General features: G+C 38.6%; 1 protein-coding gene across 1 annotated transcript in view; it reads right to left on the reverse strand.

Annotated features, from left to right (window-relative positions):
* Window positions 1-23,022, reverse strand: part of LOC149225769 (alpha-mannosidase-like) — a 438,322-nt gene that overhangs the window by 270,522 nt on the left and 144,778 nt on the right. Inside the window, exon 17 of the mRNA XM_089380011.1 lies at window positions 22,217-22,291. Within this exon, the coding sequence (XP_089236137.1) occupies window positions 22,217-22,291 (75 nt within the window). The remainder of the gene's footprint in view (window positions 1-22,216; window positions 22,292-23,022) is intronic.

Genomic DNA, 23,022 nt, shown 5'->3' on the forward strand with positions numbered 1-23,022 from the left:
TCACGATCTAATCAAGGATTTACAAGTTCATTTATCAGTTTACCCTGACATTATGATTGTTATGGACATTGTTGTTGTTGATGTGCCTGATGCTTGGGGTATGCTTTTATCTAGAAAATGGGCCTCTGATCTAGGAGGGAGTATTCAAATGAATTGGTCATATGCTATGATTCCTTCTCCTAGAGGTGATGGATTTGTGAGACTTAATAGAGAGCCCGAGAGAAGATTCCATGTTGAAGACCCTAAGAGACCTCATAATGAGATAATTAAAGAACAATCTGACATTGGGAATTATGCTATCATGTCTAATTTCATAATTCTTCCCGATGATAAGGTTGATAAAAAGATTAGGGATCTCAATGATAAAGTTTGGTACATGTATTTTGATGGTGCATCGTCTAGGCATGGTAAAGGTGCAGGAATAGTATTAAAATCTCCCCTTGGTCATATTTTCAAGTTTGCCTATCGATTGGAATTCGAAGCAACCAACAACGTTGTTGAATATGAAGCTTTGTTGTTGGGTCTTGAGTTGGCAAAGGCTTTAAGAGTTAAGTTGCTTAGCATCAAGGGAGATTCTGACTTAATTATCATGCAAATTAAAAATAAATTTACATGCAAAAATCAAAGGTTAAAGAACTATCGAAATGTTGTATGGGATACTATGGAATACTTTGATGCCCTTGACCTTGAGGCAATCCCAAGAGAGCATAATAGTTCGGCGGATGAGCTTGTTGTAGCTGCTTCTACTTTGCAGTTATCTGATGGGCTGATTAAGGATAAGATAAAAATGGAAGTTATATTTAGACCTTCTGTTCCAGATAACTCAGAGCATTGGCAAGTTTTTGATGACGAGAAACAGGTGGTTCGTTTTCTTGACAATTTGGATGAGTTTGAAAATTTTCGGATAGATTCTAAGGAGGATGGATCTGATGATCATGAGGATATCATAAATCCTACTCCTAGGAATGTGGTTGCCTTAGAGCAACACTTTGATCGGCATGATGCCACAAAGTTGAAAGAGGAAAATAAAATGGATCCAGGCGAATACATCGAGGTAAACATTGGTACTTCTAGGGATCCAAAGATTGTTAAAATTGGTAAGGGTACTAATGTTGAAAAAAAAAAGTTAACCAATTTACTTCGTGAATATCGGGATGTTTTAGCATTTTCTTATGATGAATTGAAAGGTTATAGGGAAGATATCATGGAACACACTATCCCCTTGAAAGATGAAAATGCTAAACCTTTTCGTCAAAAGCTTAGGCAGATAAATCCTAAGTTAGCCCCTCTGGTTCAAAAGGAGCTTTCAAAGATGCTTGCAGCAGGGATTATTGCTCAGACGAGGCATTCAACATGGTGTTCCAACCTGGTGATTGTTAGGAAAAAGAATGGTACAATAAGACTTTGTGTCGATTTTCGAAACCTTAATCTAGCATGTAAGAAAGATAATTACCCTTTGCCAAACATGGAGACTATGTTGCAAAGAGTAACTGGTTCTAGAATGATGTCATTGCTAGATGGTTTTTCTGGATATAATCAAGTATGGGTTAAGAAGGAGGATTGTCACAAGACTACATTCACCACACCATGGGGTACTTTCGAATATATTAGAATGCCGTTTGGATTAACCAATGCTGGGGCTACGTTTCAAAGGGCTATGGATTATGCCTTCAAAGGTTTGATTGGGAAGTTTATCGAAATTTACCAGGATGATCTTACTGTTTTTTCTAAGGATGGTATTAGTCATATAAGTCATCTTCAGCAAGTTTTTGATAGATATAGAGAGTACGGGATTTCTTTAAATCCGGCTAAGTTTGTTTTTGGAGTAACGGAGGGGAAATTACTTGGTCACATCATCTCTAAAGATGGAATCAAGATTGATCCTGAAAGAGTTGAAGCAATCCAAAAGATTCCTCTTCCCCATAATCATAAGTCCCTTCAGTCTTTTCTTGGAAAAACAAATTTTCTTAGGTTTATCCCAAATTACGCAGAAGTAGCTAAGCCTATTCAAAGTCTTCTGAAGAAAGATGTAAAATTTGTTTGGCAAGAAGACGACAAAAAGGCTTTTCAGGAAATCAAAGGCGCTATTGCAAGAGCCCCTGTTTTAGTTAGTCCCGATTACTCTAAGGATTTCATGATTTTCTCTTTCGCTTCCGAGGATACCATTGCTGGTGTCTTATTGCAGAAAAATAAAGATGGTCACGAGCAGCCTATTGCTTTCATGAGTAGAGCGCTTCAAAATTCTGAATTAAAGTACAATACCATGGAAAAGCAAGCCTATGCCTTAGTCAAATCTCTTAAGCATTTCAAAACTTATGTGGGTTATTCTAAAATCATTGCTTTTGTCCCACATTCTATTGTTAAAGATATATTAACTCAAACTGATTACTTAGGGACTCGTGCTAGGTGGGTTACTAAAATACAAGAATATGATTTAGAGATTAAACCCACCAAGTTAGTCAAAGGCCAAGGCTTGGCTCAAATGATGACTGAAGGTAATGAAAAAGCTCTTGGTTTGATTTGTCTTAATGATTCATCTTCCCCTGAGCTGCAGAGATTAGGAGAGCATGAGTGGTACAAGGACATTGTTTATTACCTGATAAATCATACATGTCCTAACCATTTAGTCACTCATAAGGGAAGGGCTCTTAGATTAAAAGCCACTAAGTATTGCCTCATGAAGGATGGCCTTCGATGGAGAAATCCTGAGGGCATTGTACTTAGGTGTGTTAATGAAATTGAGTCCAAGAAGTTAGTTTCTGAGTTTCATTCAGGATTTTGTGGTGGTCATTATGCTGCTAGAACCACTGCCCACAAAATTCTGAGAGCTAGTTATTATTGGCCTTCGATTTTTTCTGATGTGCATAAGTTTGTTAGAAGTTGTCAAGCCTGCCAACTGTTCACTGGGAAACAGAAGCTTGTTGCCTTGCCCTTACAACCTATCGTTGTGGGGGCACCTTTTCAGCATTGGGGTCTAGACTTCATCAGGAAGTTCCATGAAAATTCTAGCAATGGCTACTCATGGATTTTGACTACTACCGATTATTTCACTAAATGGGTTGAAGCCATCCTACTAAGAATGCCACTGAAAAGGTCATTATGGATTTCATTGAAAATAATATCATTACTAGATTTGGTGTCCCTGCTAAGATCACTACTGATAATGCCAAGGCTTTTAGTTCTTCAGAATTTTCATCTTTTTGTTTCAAGTATGGCATTGTCTTATCTCATTCATCAAATTACTATCCTCAAGGTAATGGTCTTGCTAAATCAAGTAATAAAAATCTCATAACCATTATCAAGAAGATAGTAGGAGATAATAAACGATCTTGGGATAGCAAAATCAAGTATGCATTATGGGCAGATAGGATTACTAAAAAGAAAGCTACTAGTAAAAGTCCCTTTGAATTAGTTTATGGCTTGGATGTAACTTTACCTGTGCACCTAAAATTGCCAGCTTATCAACTCCTTCAGCATTTTTCCACTAATAAAGATGTTGTTCAAAATAGAATTGATCAAATTGTGGAGTTCGATGAAGCTCTTAGGACAGCTTTTGATAATATATGTAAAAGTGAATCTACCATTAAGAAAAGCTTTGATAAATCATCTTGATCTAGATCTTTGCAGGTTGGAGATATGGTGCTCCTTTGGGATCGCAAGAATGAAAAACTAGGAAAACACAAGAAATTTGATAGTTTATGGCTGGGACCGTACATTATCCGAGACATTGCTGGGCCGAGCTCATTCCACTTGAGCAGATTGGATGGCGAACCACTTAACTTACCTACGAATGGCCAAATGCTCAAGCTATTCTTCAAAGATGACATCTGATGCCATGGGGCATCCTCTGTATTGTATTTCTAACCCTACTCCTTGTCTTTTCAGCATTTCATTTCTGTTTTAGGATTAGATTTACTTTTCATGTTACTAGATAGTTAATAAATGAAGAGCTTATATCTTTCCTGTGCTTAATGTTAAATGATGATTTTTGGATGGACGCTACTTATGTTTTGTTGTGTGTTTCGTGGATGCAGATTCTGAATTCTCACATTCCTACAGTACAACGTGTCCCCAAGTAGAGCCAGATGTTGACCACTACATGTCAACGACCCATAGCAGTACACCCCCTTTTTCGGCAAAAGGGATGTCACTTGATCAACGTGTCTGTGCCATTCGACTATCATCATCAGCCTGATCAAGTTATTTTGTAAACCCAGTCTACATGTGTAAATAATCTTAGCAGATCCGTGTCATGTATGTAATTGCCTAGGTAAACCTATTTTTCTAGTGATGATCTACATTCCAGAAGGTATTTTGTCTCACTGATCCATGATCAGCAGAGTTTTCCTTCAGCCTTACCCTAAAGCCAGAATGGATTTTGTCATTAGAATCTTAAGGGAGTCCTAGTGTGTTAGACAGAGTCTATGTAAAAGTGATTTGGGAATAATCCTAACTATTTGGTTAGGTTATTTTATTACAAATTGTTTGATCTGCTAGATTATGTTTGTGTCGCAGAACTGGGTAGTCTATGAGGGTCTATGTCAAATGGGTTTTCCCCCTTGAGATGTAAAAATGTAAAAATCATGATGTAAAATGTCTTGAGGGTTAGAAAAATAATTTATCCCCTCATAAGTCCTAGGTCCTAGGTAATTTTAAATTTTCCAAAGGCTAAATTTGAGGGTCCTTTAAAAAATTAAATTTTAAAAGGTCCAGGGACTAAGGTTAATTGATTATTTTGCTAAAATTTTATGCCCTTGGTCCCTAGGGTTAAGTCAAAGTCAAAATTTTGAGGAAATTAATTCAAAAATTTAATTTTTGAATTAATTAAAATGCATTTAATTGATAATTTCAAATTTCCTCAATATTTAAAATTTCGACAAATGAGATTAAAAGAAATTTTGATCTCATCAACAGTCGAGATCACTTTGACAAGGATCACTTGAACTAGCCGTTGGAAGATTTGTCTTTAAATAGGAGGTCAGTTTTCAGTTGAGATGATTCGATCTTTTGATCGTGTCCTAAGTGAAAGCTCTCTTGTAATCGTTTTTTTAAGTGCAATAAAGAAAGACTTTGGGGTTAATTCCTGCTGGTGTTACTCTTTGTCGAAATGCTGTAAGATGTTTTATTTTCATGCATAGATTTCCTTTCAACCATTGATAATAGCTTTATGAAAAGTGATTTAAGCATAGGTATCTTGTTCGATCACTGGGGTTTGAATGGTAGTTTAAATTTTGAATATAATGGCAGGTATCTCCATTAAATCTGAATTTATTGTCGTTTTCTCTCTCTATGTTAAAAGTTGAATCGAGTTGTGTAGGAAATTTTTGATTTTGAGATCATCGGGTGTTCGGGGAAGTTTTCAGTTGGACCAGCCAACTCCCGATCAACATTTTCTGAAGGGCCCAGCTTGATTGAATCCCAGGTTTGTCATTAGAACTTCCATTGTTGATGCATGAAGGGTTTTCTCTGAAGCACCTCACTTTAAACTTAAAATTTTAAAAAATATGTGTGGCATAATGATAAATCTGGCTACTTAGAGCCTTTAGCTTGTGATTATTGTAATTGTTTAGCTGCTTTTTTTGGGTTTTCAGGTTCATCATTGTATATATTATTTCTGGGCATTCTGTTTTTGTTATGACAAGTTGCAGAACAGTAGGGGAATTCTTGTTTGAAGCCAAATCTAGGCCCTAGAGGGTAAGTTCTGGCCTCAGAATCAGCTCTTGAAGAGGTATTTATTTCAGATCTGAAAAAAAATTTGAGGGGTTTTCATCCGGGAAATATGAAGCAAAAAGATCTAAACTTTTTATTAGGTTTTCTGGAGAATTTTGTCATCTATCTGCTGCTGCTTGGGGTTTCATTTTCACAGAAAAATTTCGAAATTTTTTTAGTGCCTACAGCTTTTTGCTGCTGCCATACATCTATGCTTTCTCTTCACGTGGGCTCATTCTTTGCGTTTCTTTTCTTTCCTACACTCCTCAAACCTTCTCCTCAGCAATCTGCCAAACCACACAGCATCCATACCTTCATCTCCATGCCTTACCAACAAATCATCCAAACGATGCTCAACCTGCATCTGATCTTCTCTACGCTGCTAGTCCACACGTCCATTCCCTCATGCAGCATCCATACCTTCACCTCCACACCTTACCAACGAATCATCCAAACACCGCTCAACCTGCATCTCAGCTTCTCTACGCTGCCAGTCCACATGTCCATTCCTTCTCGCATCTGCTCACTACTCCTTCACCTATGCTGAGTCCCCTCATCCTTGCTCTCATCCAGCCCCCTCGTAGCTATCTGCTGTCGAAATCCCTCAACGTTCTCACGTTTCTCTTTCCCCGCCGCAAACCTGCCTTCCTCATCCGCACACCTGCAAAAAACGAGCCTCTCCATTCGAAGACTACCTTCCCATCATCTCCTTCCTCCATTCCGTGGTCTTCCTTACCGTCGTCAAACTTTTCTGACCTGCGCAATACACAACAACAGATACACGCTTCGACCCTCTCTTTTATGCATTAGTTTAGTTTTGTATTATTTTGGTTAGGGTTAGCGCGTGATTTTTTTTACATTTAGATTTCAGTTCTTCAAAAATTTTAATTAAATTTCTTAAATTTTTTATTTAGTTTCTTTTTTTTTATCCTTAGTTTTCACCTTTTTATTTTTTCATATCAAAATCATAAAAAACAAATAATAAAATAAAAAATAAATAAATATAAAAAAATAAAAATAAAAATAAAATTTAGAGAAGGATTTTGATTTTCATTTCCCGCATTAAGTCTTGCTTAGCATATTGAAGAAGTTTTCCTAGAGGATAATCGAATTTGTCGAGAATAAAATCTAAAGGAAAATTTTGTGGTATCAGCATTTGTCATTTTACTATAGTTAAATGTGCTTAAATTTTTATCTAGAAATTAACTATTGGAAAGTGGTGAATTTCCTAGATTTGGGATTGAAACTAGTTAGCTTTCAAAATTTCGTGGTTGATCAAGGTATTTGTATCTCTTGAATTTTAATTGTTGAAGCGTTGTGCATCTATTGAAATTGATCGTTATTGCTTGAAATTTTGTTATGCTCGTTACATGTTAGATGTTTAGCAAATATTTTTAGGCAATCATAAAGCAACAGTTGATAATCATTTACTTAGGATCATTGACTCCTTAAGGCACTGGTGTTAATTATTTAAAATCTAATCGAGCTCCAAATCTTGTTAAGCCTTAATCAAGTATTTGATTGCTTCGCTATGTCTCCCGAATCGGCTAATTCCTAGTTGGTTCTCCCCTTTTCCATAAGGTCTACCCCCCTTAGCCTACCACAGGGAAACGGCTTAAACGGAGAGATCGGGGATCAGGGTGACAGCCCCCGATCTAAGCGTTGTCGCGGTGTTTAGACACTCTGTGCAACAACATGCTCTAAGCCTAAAAATTTGCAGGGAGGCTAGCACACGTGTATTCCAGAATACCCAGAAATCGTTTTGGGAAATTCCACCCGGAAACAATTTTATTAAAATAATTAATTATTTTTAATGGAGGCCTATGTCTAAACTTAGGAAATTAAAATAATTAAAGGGTATTAATTAAAGTGGGGGTGAAACTTCTAAAAGAAGACGAGGATCAGGCCAAAATGATCTGAGCCATTGATTAGAATCTAATCTGGGTTGTTGGTTACTCAACGAGAAGATTATAAGAAGAGGCTTAATGGGCATTTGGAAGATACATTGAGTAAGAGATCAAGAGGTCGATTTCTGAAGAGAGCAGCGCAGCAGTCATCGGAGAAGTGATCGAGGTGATCTCTTGTAGTGAAGGGCAGGGATAATTTCTGCAGGAAGATTTCCTAATTCGGGGATACATTGTAGAGGAGGTAAAGAGAGATCCAGAAGAGGCAGCGCAGAGCCACACTGGGCAGTGTAGAGCCACACTGAGGCAGCGCAGAGCCTGAGAGGAGATCCGAAATTTGTTGGAGAATCAAATTCCAGAGCCAGAAGTCGGGGTGTGAGACCGGAAAGGCAGAAAGTCGAAGTTCCATAGACAAATCGATCAACCTGAAGGAGTGACGCAATTCCCAGAAGTTGTGACGTGTTGATTTTAGGTAGCATCAGATGTGCTCTAGCTCCGAAATTTTGTGGAGGAGCTAGAATACAAAAGATCTCCAAGACCCAGAAATCATTTGGAGAAATTCCACCCGGATTGTGAGTTAATAAAATAACTAATATTTTTAATGGGGTTCCCAAGTCTAAACTTACGAAAATAAAAATATTAAAGGAGGTGAGAATATATGCCACCTGTTCTCCTGTCGAGGTGTATCGTAATTTTATTGCCCCTCATTAGACACAGTCTCTGATAAAGTGACACCTAATGTCAATGTGCTTCGACCGATCATGAAAAACTGGATTCTCAGAGAGCTTGATGCAACTTTGATTATCACACAAAATATTGGTCGCTTCCATCCTTCTCCTGAATAGATTCACAAGCAACTTCCTAAGCCATATGGCTTCACACAATGTTGTGCTAGCTGCCATATATTCAACTTCAGCTGAGCTCAGAGCTACGAATTTCTGTTTCCTACTACACCAGAAGGTCATTCCTGATCCAATGTTGAAACAGTACCCAGTGGTACTTTTCCAATCTACTGAACTTCCAGCCCAATCTGCGTCAGTGAACCCACTTAGCCTGATGTCATTGCCTCAGGTGTACATTAATCCATGCTCTACTATTCCTCATATATATCTAAAAACATGCTTGGCTACTGCCCAGTGCGCCCTCTTTGGTCCCACCATGAACTGACTGAGGGTTGTTGATTTGGGGTAGCATCGGATGTGCTCTAGGCACGAAAATTGGTGGAGAGGCTAAGGCACATGAGATCTCCAATACCCAAAAAGGGTTTGGGCAGATTCTAAACAGTTTGGGAGATATAAAAATAATTAATATTTTTAATGGAGTCCCTAAGTCTAAACTTAGGGAAAATAAAATATTAATGTGTATTAATATAAAACTGTGTTAAAATGGTCCAAAAGTCATGGATCAAGCCAGATCTAATCTTAGCCATTGATTAGGGACTTAATCTCGGCCGTTGATTTGTCAACTAGAAAAGTATAAGAGGAGGCTTGAGGGTCACTTGGAGAACACATTGAGGGAGACCAGTCAGTTCAATTTCTGGAGCGGGATTAGCTGAGAAATTGAACCAGTGGTCTGGTGAGTAGTCACGAGGTAGCAAGTGCGGAGCAAAGAGGCGGAATCAGCCACTCGAGATCAATGCTGAGGCAGGAGAGGCAGACGCAAGGCTTTTCAGGCAGATGCAGAGGCAACAGAAGATTGCGCAGTCACTTGTTGGGCCTGCATGAGTGACACAAAGAGGCCCACAGCTAACGCAGTCAAGCAGGGTTTGACGCAGAGGATTTGAGAGAAATACATTAAATAATTAATTTTTAATGAAACAAAACTATTTTTAAGATTTAAAACCATTATTCCAAGCCAATAGAGACAAAATATGCAAAGTTTGTTCATTTATATACCATGTAAAGGTGAATATATCAAAATGGCACCGCGTGCAATACATATCATCGACAAAATACATAAGCAATGAGGCTCTAAATGGCCTATAAAGTCCAAAAACAATGCTGCAAGCTATGAGGCCATCGGCCTACTACAAGTCTACAGCGCACACATGATCAATCATCAAGTTCATCACCACTACTAGACACAGGATCATCATCAGGAGCTACATAGACATCATCTGGTTCAGAGTTTGAGGATGCCTCAGCCTAATCTGCAACCTCAGTAGCAATGCCACCAATAACAATAGAAGTGGACCTAATGGAAGCACGAAATTGTCAACCTGCACGACTAGTGCCATCCATTGGTTCTTTGCCTATCCTTGATGCCGCCACTGATCCTGGTTCTGATGTCGCCATAAAATCTGCTTCATCCCCCGCTAATGCCAGGCCGATATCAAAATCAGCATCAAACACAGGATCTTCAGTCTCCTCCACCCATTCTGATGTTGGATCAATATCATCCAACACAATGGGATCTAGATCAGGTGTTTTGTTCATTATTTGGTTCCTCCTTAGTCGAAGGTTGTATTGCACGAAAACAAGATCATTTAACAGTTTTTGTTCCAAACGGTTTCTCTTCTTCGTGTGTATGCGCTCAAAAACAAACCAATTGCACTCACAACCTGAAGCACTACAAGTTTGACTGAGAACTCTAATTGCAAACCTTTGCAATTGAGAACACTAGCCACCAAATGACTCCCACCAATGTGTTGCAAAGAAAAAGACATTAATTAGTAACTTAGTTTATAATTTGAATTGTAAAGAACGTAAACAATTTTAACTTGAAAAGAAAAACAAATTGGAAATTGGAATTGCTTACCTGGTTGATCCACATCTCTTGCCATCTTTGCCAAGTTTTTGCCAAAGGTACCACCTGCCATATTGAAAACAGTGAGTTGTCTATGTATTTCCAACTGGTCTGCATGGGTAGGGACCATGCGCTCCAAGAAATCAATCAATCCGGCTTTGACCTCCCCATCCTGCAGATCTCCTAGCCAATCTTTATAATGATACTTTGGGTTCAAAAAATACCCAGTTGCATGTATAGGACGATGGAGTTGATTGTTCCATCTGTTATCAATAATCTCCCATATACGGCCATATTTAGCTAACCTGTCCTTGTAAGCTGCCTGTATCTGCTACTTTGCCTGATCCATAGCCTCATAAATGTAGCCCATGGCCAATTTTTCCCCATCCACCATCCCTGGCACCTTAACAAGGGGCTCGGTAATTTTCACAAGCTCTACAAACCTTTTCCAAAAATAATTGTCAAACACTTTCTTTTTGGTGTCTTTTCCATCTTGTCTACAAGCCCACCGATATTTAGTCCATTCAACAGAAGAAAATATTTTCTGCAAGTATGTTGACCATTGAGACATTGGTACATGAGGAAGTGAGTTGCAAATCTCGTAATTGCAGGCCTAACAAGCTCTTTGCCCAAGTGTTTTTCCTCATTAGGTTCAATACCCATGAGTGGTTGTAAATGTATTTGTAATGCACTTGGCATGCTCTACAGTGTTTTTTACCAATGTCCTCAAGCATGAGGTCTATGCAATGTGCAGCACATGGAGTCCAAAATGTGGTCCTATATTTGGACTCAAGCATCTTTCCAGCAAGAACATAGTTTGAGGCATTATCGGTGATGACCTGCACAACATTTTGCTCCCCAACTTCCTGAATAATGTCATCCAAAAGCTCAAATAGAAGGGTTGCATCCTTCACCTTATCAGATGCATCAACTGATCTCAAAAACATGGTTCCTGGAGGGCAAGAAATAAGGAATTAATGATAGTGTGGTTCTTTCCATTGGTCCATCCATCTGACATGATGGAACAACTTGTTTTGAGCCATTAATGTTTAAATTCAATCACTCATCAATGGAAGATATCTCTTTTTGCAAAAGAGCTCCCCTCAATTCATGCATACTAGGGCCTTTAAAGCCCTTTCCTGCAGCTATAACAAAGTCCCACATAGCTTGGTAATAAGGTGAGCGAACAGCATTAAATGGGATATCTGAATCATACCACCATCTAGCAATGTATTGATGAGAAGTTTCTTTGCATTGTTTTTTCCAATGTTGATCCAAAGTGGATTGACGACTTGGCTGGAAGGAAGTGGGATTAGAAGAGGCAATGTTGGCAGAAGACGAGAAATAACTTTGGATGTTTGTTCTCTTTGTTCCTTTTGATGGTTGGCCAAAAGAAGGATGAACATAGTGAAAGGGGTCAATGGTGGAAGGGATAGAAGAGGAGTTTTGAATCTCATAATCATCATATCCACTCTCTTTCATGGCTTCTAATAATTCCCTCTTCCTTGCAATGTCATCTTGCATGGCCTTCTCCCTAGCCTTATCCTCATAAAACTTTTCAAGCTTGGAAATGTATTCTACCCTAATAGGACCTAACACTGCGTTTGATGCATCACATGGCTTTACTTGGCCTCTTACCCCAGCCAAGTGTTGTTTCAATCTAAGAATACCCCCACCTCCACTAGGTTTATGGCATAATTTGCATATCATTTTTCCATCAATTACATCACAATGAGCCCATGCACTATCCTTTCCTTTTGGAGCCATGTTTGCTTGAAATAATTACAATTTGCAAAGAAATCTACCATTTAAAAAAAAATTGCAACCAAGAAACATGGAAAACCAAAGCTAAATTTAGGAAAACAAATGCACATGTAGGCAGTAGGCTACACAATTTGATAGCATAGAACTAGAGATTTGATAGCATAGATGATAGAAGTTAGAAGTTTATAAATTTATAACACATAAAAAAAATTAATACATGGACAGCAGTCAAATGAGAAATTTTCAAGTGAAAATCCTTACCTGGAAATGCAAACTAGCTTCCTTAGCCTCCTCTTGAAGATGCCAACTCCACTGACAGGTACAAACTATCTCCAAAATAGCTCTAATTCTAACTCCAAGCCTCCAAGATGACTACTCCAACAAAAACTCAACACTCTCCAAGCTCCCAAGCAAACTCACAAACACTCCAAATGAGATGTGCGAAACAAATGAGAGGAAGAAGGGCCTCTTAAAGGCATGGAGAGGGTATTTTTGGAGGGAAAGGACCCTTACTTTCCCTCCAAAAGACCCTAACCACCTTGCATAAGTCGCTGCATGGGTCCTCTGCGGCCGTGTCAATTAACCGGTCAGTTAGGACCGGTTAGGACTCAAAATAGGCGAAATGGGGTGGCTGACTGGGTTTTTCAGCCGATTTGGACAGGTGGCCTTGCTGACTGGCCGGTTTGACCAGTTACCGGTTCCGATCAGCCGGTTTTAAAAACATTGGACGATGCTTTGTGTGGTTCCCTCTACCTTGGCAAATGCTTGATCCGGCAGTGTTACCCCTCTGTCAGCTCACTCAGAGAGAGACACCCACGGAAATATAGCCCTTCCGCCTAGAACTACGCAATCCCTCAAGGGAATCATACTGTTGCTTGCTGCGGCAAGTTGGCCCTTACTTGATTGCTAGATCTACTCTTCCAGTTTCACATCAACAGCTCTGATACCATGTGAAAATTCTTAGATCTAACAATCTCAGGAATCCTACTGCAACCAACTTAATCTACTTCACCTAGATCGTAAATTACATTACAAACTTATTTTAGATTTCTTCTTGAAACATTGAATTAAATTACTAAAGCAGCGTACACCAAATTAAATATGATTCTGAAACATAGAAATTGACCAAGGAAATACACACACATAGGACACCGTTATTTTTGGACAAATGTCCCCGAAAAAACCAAACTTGGGAAAACTGTTGCAGCAGTGAGGGTTTTATTTTATTATGTAGCAGTGAAATCTGAGTACATCTATGGATGCCCAACTAGCAATCCAAACAGAAAGAAAATCTGGCAGAGATATTCCATAAGCAACCCCGACACTCGTACTTCCTACACTCGCGTTCCTGCACTCGCACGTTCCTGCACTCGTGTTCCTGCACTCACGCGTTCTTGCACTCGCGTTCCTGCACTGACACGTTCCTGCACTCGTGTGTTCCTATACTCGCACATTCCTGCACTCACACGTTCCTGCGCTCACGCGTTCTTGCACTGGGAATAACTCAATCTCTTGCTGCTGCCTCTTCGGATCTGGAAATATTCCTCCGAATCACTGTCCCTGCCCCTCTACCACAAAAGATCTCTTCGATCAAAACTTCATCCTAAGAACTTCTCACTTCAGAAATTCAATCTCTTGATCTCTCGGTGTATTTTCCAAATTACCCTCAAGCCCCTACTTATATCTTCCTGTTGGACAACCAACGGCCTATATTAACTCCTAATCAAAGGCTCAAACCAATTTGACTTGATCTTCGTCATTATCTAGAAGATTCACCCACAATTAGATTAATACCCATTAATGTTTTAATTTTCTTAGGTTTAGACTTAGGAACTCCATTAAAAATATTAATTATTTTAATATAATCGTCTCTCGGTGGAATTTCCCAAAACGGTTTTTGGGTTCTTTGGAATGCATGTGCCCAAGCCTCCCTGCAAAATTTGAGGCTTAGAGCACATCCGATGCTACCCCAAATCAACAATCTGTCGGTTGGATGCTCTATCCTCTGGCCCTTCAGTCTCACACCCCGGATCCTGACACTGAATTTGATTTGCTCCTTAGCAAAATCACGAATCTCCTCAAGGGCTCTGTGCTGCCTCAACATGGCTTTACGCTGCCCAGCGTGGCTCTACGCTACCCCTTCTAGATCTCTCTCTGCCTCCTCTGCAATGTATCCCCGGATCAGGAAACTATCCAACCGGAAAACTATCCTTGCCCCTCACTGCAAGAAATCTCCTCGATGACCTCACCAACAACTGTTGCGCTGCTCTCTTGAGAAAATCGATCTTTGATCTCTCACTCGATGTGTGTTCCAAATGCCCATCGAAATCCTTCTTATAATCTTCTCGTTGACCAATCAACAACAGAGATTAGATTCTAATCAATGGCTCAGATCATTTCGACTTGATCCTCATCTTCTTCTAGAAGTTTCACCCCCAATTTAATTAATACCCTTTAATTATTTTAATTTCCTGAGTTTAGACTTAAGCATCCATTAAAAATAATTAATTATTTTAATAAAACTATCTCCGAATGGAATTTCCCAAAATGATTTTTGGGTATTCTGGAATACATGTGTCCTAGCCTCCCTGCAAATTTTGAGAATTAGAGCACATCCAATGCTACCAGAAATCAACACTGTCAATTTCCATTGCAATTACAACCACGAGATGATTCCATGAAGGTGAGCCCCGGTTACTTTCTATTGCAATTACAACTCGAGAGATGATTCCATAGCTCCATGCAAAACTTATTTCTTGTTAACCATTGGCATTTAATACTGACAGATGTCGAATCTAACCAGACCAAGATGGATCATGGATGGTACATGAGATTCGGGAGCCTACAACACATGCAAATTATAATGACATTTTATAAAATTTAGTGCCGATCATAAATTGTAGCCAAGAGGTTTCGATGAGATTAAAGCCAAGAATTTTCAGTTATACTGACCGATTGTAGGGAGATTTAGCAAAAAATCTTGTGCAACAATATAGCATTTAAGGAAGAAAAACAAAACAAATTCCTTATAGGAAGGTGAGCCCCAGTCAATTTCCATTGCAATTACAACTCGAGAGATGATTCCATGCACGTGAGCATCGATTACTTTCTATTACAATTACAACTCAAGAGATGAGTCCATGGCTCCATGCAGGACTTATTTCTTGTTAACCATTGGCATTTATGACAGACAGATGTCGAATCTAACCGGACCAAGATTGATCATGGACGGTACATGAGATTTGGGAGCGTACAACACATGCAAAATAATAATTATGTTTTATAAAATTTAGTGCCCATCATAATGACGTTTTATAAAATTTAGAGGTTACCCTTGGAGGAGTGGACCTGGGTTAGGGCCTATTGCAGAAGGTAGAGACATAATTTGTCTCACGGAAAATCATGAACATGATGGTTGCAAAACTCCTGTGTTTGACGGTTATTTGAAGTTAGCGATTTGGAACAAGGTAGCAGAAAATGGCAAAGGGTATGGGGGAATGCTAGTTTTAGTGAAAGTTAAATAAGGTCGTCACATTCAGTTAATGAAAGAAGATGCAAATAAACAATATTTACGGCTCAAAATATCAAAGAATGAGAATCACATAAGAATTCCAGCATGTTATTTTCCCCCTCAAGTCTCAAAAACTTACAAAAATAAGGGGCTAGATAGCAAGTATCTGTATGCAGCTTTAAAGCAAGATATTGCCTCAAACTCTCAGCACGGAAAAGTTCTTTAGTGGGAGATTTCAATGCTAGAACAACAAATCAACAAGCTAGTATTCTCTGTTGCAAAGAGGATCACAATCCTATTTAGCTCACTGAAAAGGAGAATCCCCAATGGGTGAGGTGTTCAGAAGATGACAAAGTTAGCAATGATTTTGGAGAGGAGTTACTTACAACGTGTGATGCTTTCAACTTAATTATTTGCAATGGTCTAGATAGATGGAAAAGGTTTGGGAACTTTACTTGCAACACATACAATGGGGCAAGTGTCGTTGACTATGTGATTTGTTCACAAAGCTTGATAGAAAAGATACATGAAGTTAAGATTGGAGAGCATATTTGGGACTTAAAATCAGACCATAACCCAAATTGTATAAAGTTATCATGGTTAGAAGAAAGGCAGCATAGGAGGAAAATTCAATGCTCTCGAGTCTCAGCGATCACTATCTAGGGGCAACATTCTTCTAACACAAGAAAATTGTACTATATTCAAAACAATGTTAGAGAAATTAATTCACAAGGAGAAAATTTGTTTCAAAATCTTCAGCAGTCATGAATTAACAAATCTAATTCAAAGTGCACTTGAGAAGTGCAAAAGAGCAAAAAATAGGAAATTGGAATCAAATTGTTTTCCTATAAATACTTAGTTTGATGAGGAATGCAAAATGGCAAGGAGAACCTTGAAAAAGGCAGGCAAAGAGAAGATGAATGTAAAGTTATATAAGCATATACTAAAAAGGAAGAAAGATGAGTTCATGCAAACAAGGCGAGAAGAGTTAATATATCTAGACAAGAATAACCCAAAGCTTTTCTGGCAGGAAATTCAACCAAGGAAGAAGCTAATCGAAAATAATACTACAGCCAATCAATGGTTTGAATATGCAAGACATCTCTATGAGAAAGAATCAGAGGCGGAGCCTCCCCCCAGGATCAACACAACTACAAATATCTTCATGTTACAGGAAGTGGAGATTGGAATGAAGAAGCTAAAAACAAGAAAGGTAAAGGACTTGGTTGAACTTCAAGCAGTGTATCTAAAATGGGAAATGAACACTCTTGCACTGCACATCATGGAAATATTCAACAACATCATTCAGCAAAGATTCCCAAGAGACTAGACAACTAGCCTAGCAATACCCCTTTTTAAAAGTGGAGACATTAATAATCTGTCCAATTATAGAACCATTATGATCAATCCTTTGTTTGCAAAGTTTTTCGGTAGCATGGTAGAAAATAGAATCAGTAAGTGGGCAGAAGTAAAAGAAAAGAGGGCAAAAGGACAAGCGGGTTTTAGGCCGAAGCATTCTACAATGGATCATGGTATCACGTTGAGACACATTATTGAAAAGGTTTGGGAGGACAAAGAAGAAGTATTTTGCTGCTTTGTGTGAAAATTCGGTGACCCCGAATCCTACTGCAACAACTAATAATGTTTCTTCTATTTGTTAAATTAATCAGCCAAATTATTTGCAGTTTCCTATGGCAAATATCAAAACATACACACTGCAGCCTTCACAAAATAAATACTGCGGAAGATATAAAAACACTGGAAGAATAGATGCACAGACACAATAGAACATCATTATTTTTTGACCAATGTCCCCGGAAAAACCAAACTTGGGAAAATCGGTGCAATAGCTGAGGGTTTTATTATTATGCAGTAGTAAATCTGAGTACAAATCTATGGAAGCTCAATCTAGCTTTCCATACAAAGAAAATGACTGATAGAAGTCTAGTGAGAAAAATCTCACTTCCGCCGGTGATTCTGCACTGACCTTAGCTCAAGATGAGTTGATCCTTGTTGCCTCTGCGTCACCCTACGTAGATCGGCGTCACCTAGCTCGGACCAGCGTCTCTCTCACTCTGCTGATCAGCTGCTACCTTGGAAACTCGATCTTCCTGGCCTCAAGGCTCCCACTCCGGCTCATCCCACTGAATCTCGACTCCTCCTCAGCAAAATACGGATCTCCCTCTAAAATTTTGCACTGCGTCAGCCTCTCTATGGAGTACGTAGAAAAACTTCCTTCCAACCTTACTATTCCCGCCCCTCTCTCACTGCTTCGCAACTACTAAATCACCTTCGACAACACACAGTTGCTACTCTAGAGTTCTATTTCCTAGCAATATCAAATTCCTTGTCTCACAAGTGTGTTCTCCAACCCCCATTGAATATCTTCTTATAATCTCTCGTTGAGGCTTCAATGGCCAAGATCAAAACATAATCGATGGCTAAGATTATCTAGAAATCAAACCAATTCTTCTTCTAGAAGATTCTCACCATGACTTAATTAATACCCTTTAATTAATCAGTTTTCCTAAGTTTAGACTTAGGTACCATTAAAAAAAGATTAATTATTTTAATTAAGCCATCTCTAGGTGGAATTTCTAGAAACAATTTATGGGTTTTGGAGAATACACCTATTTTAGCCTCTCTACAAAGTTTCGTGGCTAGAACACATTTGATGCTACAAAAACTAAGCATTTGACACGGTCCCTAGAGATAAGTTGTGGCGTAGAATGGAAAAACTAGAAATTCCTTTGCATTATAGAGTCATTGTCCATAGACTTTATGAAGAGGTTAAAGTCAAAATTAGAACCTCAACGGGTATTTCAGAAAGCTTTAGAAGTGACATGGGAGTCAAGCAAGGTTGCCCTCTATCCCCTACTCTTTTTGGTTTATATATTGATAAACTGGAAGAGTGGCTAAATCCATAAGGTGGAGATGGTGTTCGGTTGGGGGAGTTTGTGATAAAGCTTCTTTTATATGTTGGTGATCTTGTATTGATTTCTAAATCGGCCCTTGGATTGCAGATGCACCTATATGCCCTTGAGCATTTTTGTAAAGCAATGGGGATGCAAGTCAATGTGAAAAGTTCTAAATAGAAATCCTACTACAATGATTAATATTATTTCTTCTACTTATTACTTCATAAATAAGTTATCCACGGTATTCTTACGGCAAACATCGAAATATATTCTACTGTAGCCTTAAAACATTGCAAAAAGTAAATGTAAGGAAAAATACTAACACAAATACAATCACAATGACACAGTTATTTTGGACAATAGTCCCCGAAAAAGCCAATGTGGGAAAACCAATACAACAGATGAGGGTTTTATTATTCTTCAGCAAATTCTCATGTACAAATTACAGCAAGCAAAATAGGAATGAGAAATTTTACAAACACTTCTTGACTAAGTTCTACCCCAGGTGAAGCACTTCTTCTTCCCCTAAATATTTTTGATCCTTTCTGTGTCAAACTCCTCTCCCAGGCTCAGCATCAAGCTGCCCACACAGACTCTGCATGAAACTGCCTCTACATTGCCTCTTTTTGTGTCACCTTATTCCTACTCCGCGTCTTGCCTCCTTGCACTCTCTAAATATGCTGATGACCTCTCTCTCTCTTTCTCACTTGCAACTCTCCCTTCGATTTGATTTTCTCTTGCCGAACTTGGACCAGTGAGAAAATCAATCTTACTCAGGTAACTGAGTATCTACCTCTGGTGTGTTCTCCAAGTGCCCATCAAGTCTCCTCTTATAATCCTCTCGTTGATCATCCAATGGCCCAGATTAGATTTTAACCAATGGTTAGGATCGTTTGACTTGATCTTTGCCTTCTTCTAGAAGTTCCATCCACAGTTTAAATTAATACCCATTAATTATTTTAATTTCTTAAGTTTAGACTTAGGGTCCCATTAAAAATAAGTAATTATTTTAATAAAATTGTTTCTGGGTGGAATTTCCCAAAACGATTTCTAGGTATTGGAGAATGCATGTGTCTAAGCCTTCCTGTAAATTTTGAGGCCTAGAGCACATCCGATGCTACCCCAAATCAACACTCCCTCTTAGCAAGGAACGTGCTCTAGCAATATACCGCTACTACATACTGCTTTGACTCTGAAGCATCGTCCTCTGCGTTGTTGATGTCTGACATGTTTTCCACCAACTACTGCGTTGCTGCTGCAATTGTACTGCTGCCTTTGACACTGCCACTGCCAATGCTACATCTGTACTACAACTCCCTCTGAATGTCTGCATCTGTGTTGTTGTTGGCACTGCCATTGCCAACTGTCCCTGCACTGCAAACTGTTGTTGCTACTGAAATAGATTTTCAACCATACCCATCTGCTCTCTGAACTGAGTGAACTTAGCTCTTCTAAGAGCCTTTGTGAGTATATCGGCCACCTGCTCTCCTATGGGGACATACTGTAGTTGTACTACCCCACGCTGAACACAGTCTCTGATAAAGTGACAATGGATATCTATATGTTTCGACCGATCATGAAATATTGGATTCTCAAAGAGTTTGATACAACTCTGATTATCGCAATAAACCTTGGCTGCTTCCATCCTTTTTTTGAATAAGCTCACAAGCAATTTTCTGAGCCATATGGCTTCGCACGTAGTTGTACTGTCTGCCATATATTCTGCTTCTGTCGAGCTCAATGATACTAATTTTTGCTTCCTGCTGCACCAAGATATCATCCCTGATCCAACACTGAAGCAGTACCCTGAGGTACTTTTTCAGTCTACTAAATTACCTGCCCAATCTGCATCAGTGAATCCATTCAAACTGACGTCCTCCCCTCGAGAGTACTTCAACCCATATCCAACTGTTCCATGTACATACCTAAGAATGTGTCTTGTCGCTGCCCAATGCACCCTTTTTCGTTACACCATGAACTGGCTAAGAGTGTTGACAACAAAACAAATATATATTGTTGCCACATAGCCTACAAAATCACTCCTGAATATTGTTGTCACTTCCAACCCTCAAACTCACCCAATAGCCAACAAATCTATTGAGCCTTCTTCTCCTAATTTCTCTCGGCAATAGCCCTCCGGAAGAATGTTGCAATGGCCACACTAGATCCACTACTGCGTCCTCCAGAAATACGCACTGTTGGGGCGAACTAAATACAAATGCTGGAAATCTCTCTACAAATCTCCTTCGAATGATAATGGATGAACCTCTCTAGGGTGGCACTCAAAGTCCCCCGAAGAAAGGGTGAGTTCTCCGCTTGGAAAACTCTTGCTAAACAGCAAGTGACCCGGCTAAACAACTCGAGCAACAGAATCAAATTCGATAAGCCAAGAATGCCAAATGAAGTGTGTTGTCTTCCTTTTATAACTTTCATGGAGTCTTTCTTCCTTTTCTTCCCATGTTTTCTTCCCTCTCATGCATTTTGAATCATTGGCTTAGGGAGTGTGTATTTCTTATGTGGGTGGTCCCCACATATCATTAACAAAACAAAATTAAATTAAATTACCTTGCCTCTAACTCCTAAGTCTTCACCAAAATTGGGCCCCAAAATGTAGAAATAAATCATGTTCCATAATAATTTAGGAAGGGACATTACAGGTTTGGTGTGAAAGAATTCAGACTGAGAAACTGCGGATGGCTCATCAGCTATAGTTTCTTGAGTATCGGTGACTTGGGAAAAGTTCGAAAAAGCTTAACAAACTTAGAAATATTATTATTTTTTCTTTCTTCCTTTTCTTCCCGTGTTTTCTTCCCTCTCATGCATTTCAAATCATTGGCTTAGGGAGTGTGTATTTCTTATGTGGGTGGTCCCCACATATCATTAACAAAACAAAATTAAATTAAATTAACTTGCCTCTAACTCTTAAGTCTTTTCTCAAAAAATCAAATGGACCCCGTCTTCACCAAAATTGGCCCCCAAAATGTAGAAATAAATCATGTTCCAAAATAATTTAAGAAGGGACATTACAAGTTTGGTGTGATAGAATTCAGACTGAGAAACTGCAGATGGCTCATCAGCTATAGTTTCTTAAGTATCATTGACTTGGGAAAAGTTTCAAAAAAACTTGACAAACTTAGAAATATTATTATTTTTTATTAAATTAAATTATAAAACTTGAAACATTAACAGATAATCACATTACACACAAACGAGAAGGAAATTAAAAAAAGAAAACAAAGAAAGATATTTAAGTTTTGCAGAATGGTGAGAAAATTGATCCCTGATAACTCAATTTAGAAACAGAGATGCGAGACGATTTTTTTGAAGGAAATTATTAACAGATTTGCAAGTTTTTCCAAATACTTGCAAGCGGACCGAGTTATTCAAAAATCAGTAATTTTTGCTGGCAATTTCTCATTTGGCATTAGACTCGCTGATTAATCGACGGGTCCTGCAACTCTAATATTGATAACCGCATCAAGATTTAAACCTTTAACAAGAACCTAGAAAATATAACTAGAGATATACGAGGAGACAATTTTTCAACGTTAATCAAATATATCTAGAAAAATAGCATACGTTTCTAGTTCAGGTTTACTTGTTGGCTTTAATGAATAAAACATGAGCTTTACTGCATTATAGAAAAATCTTAAAGTACAAATTACCTCAAACATTCCCTTTGTGGTGTTGCCATCACTAGCATTGTACCAACAATATGATTGATGTACAGTGGAGGCTACCTGCAAACGTGGTTAACATTAGAGAAGCGTATTTGATTGAAAGCAAAATAATGAAAGAAAAACCAACAAAACTTTATCGTATCTCCATAATCTGGTTCTATAAGTTTATAAAATCCTCAGTCCGTCTTCTATCCTTATTCTAAATATATTCAGCCTAACAGTGAGCAGCTGTAGTGCGGTAGTAACATCAAGTCAATCCCCAGATATAAAAATCTAGTAAAGGGAACGGCTATGAATTTCATGTCTATAGGAGCAATCTCATGATGTTGGTCATTTCTCCTGTCTTAAAATTTTAATGCCCCACTAACTCTGATGTGAACTTATTTTCCAACACAACTCGTGAATCACCTCGTGAAGTAAAAGAAGAGAAAAAGAAAACCATCTCTTTGAAAGACTTAATTCTATGGCAGTTCCAGTATGTCCCGCAATTGATTAAGCCAAGGAGAAAACAGAAGATACGAGACCATAACGGACGTCCTTGCAGACAAGTAAGATTTGTATATCTTCAACTCTAACCAGAGGGTGAAAACTACTACTCACATTCCTTGAGAATAATTCAGAGTGAACAGCCGCAATATCATTTGTATGAAATGAAAACAAAAGAGTGACAAGTAAGTTAGTAAGAGAGTATCGGCTTCGCCATTCAACAAAGTATGCACCTCAAATTGACTATAATAGATAACCTGAAGAGAATGGAAGCAAAATAGTGCTACTGAATATGAAAATCATTG

This window comes from Pinus tabuliformis, chromosome J (assembly GCF_031772625.1).
Source record: "Pinus tabuliformis cultivar Carrire ecotype Pingquan chromosome J, CPIR1, whole genome shotgun sequence".
Lineage (NCBI taxonomy): Eukaryota > Viridiplantae > Streptophyta > Pinopsida > Pinales > Pinaceae > Pinus > Pinus tabuliformis.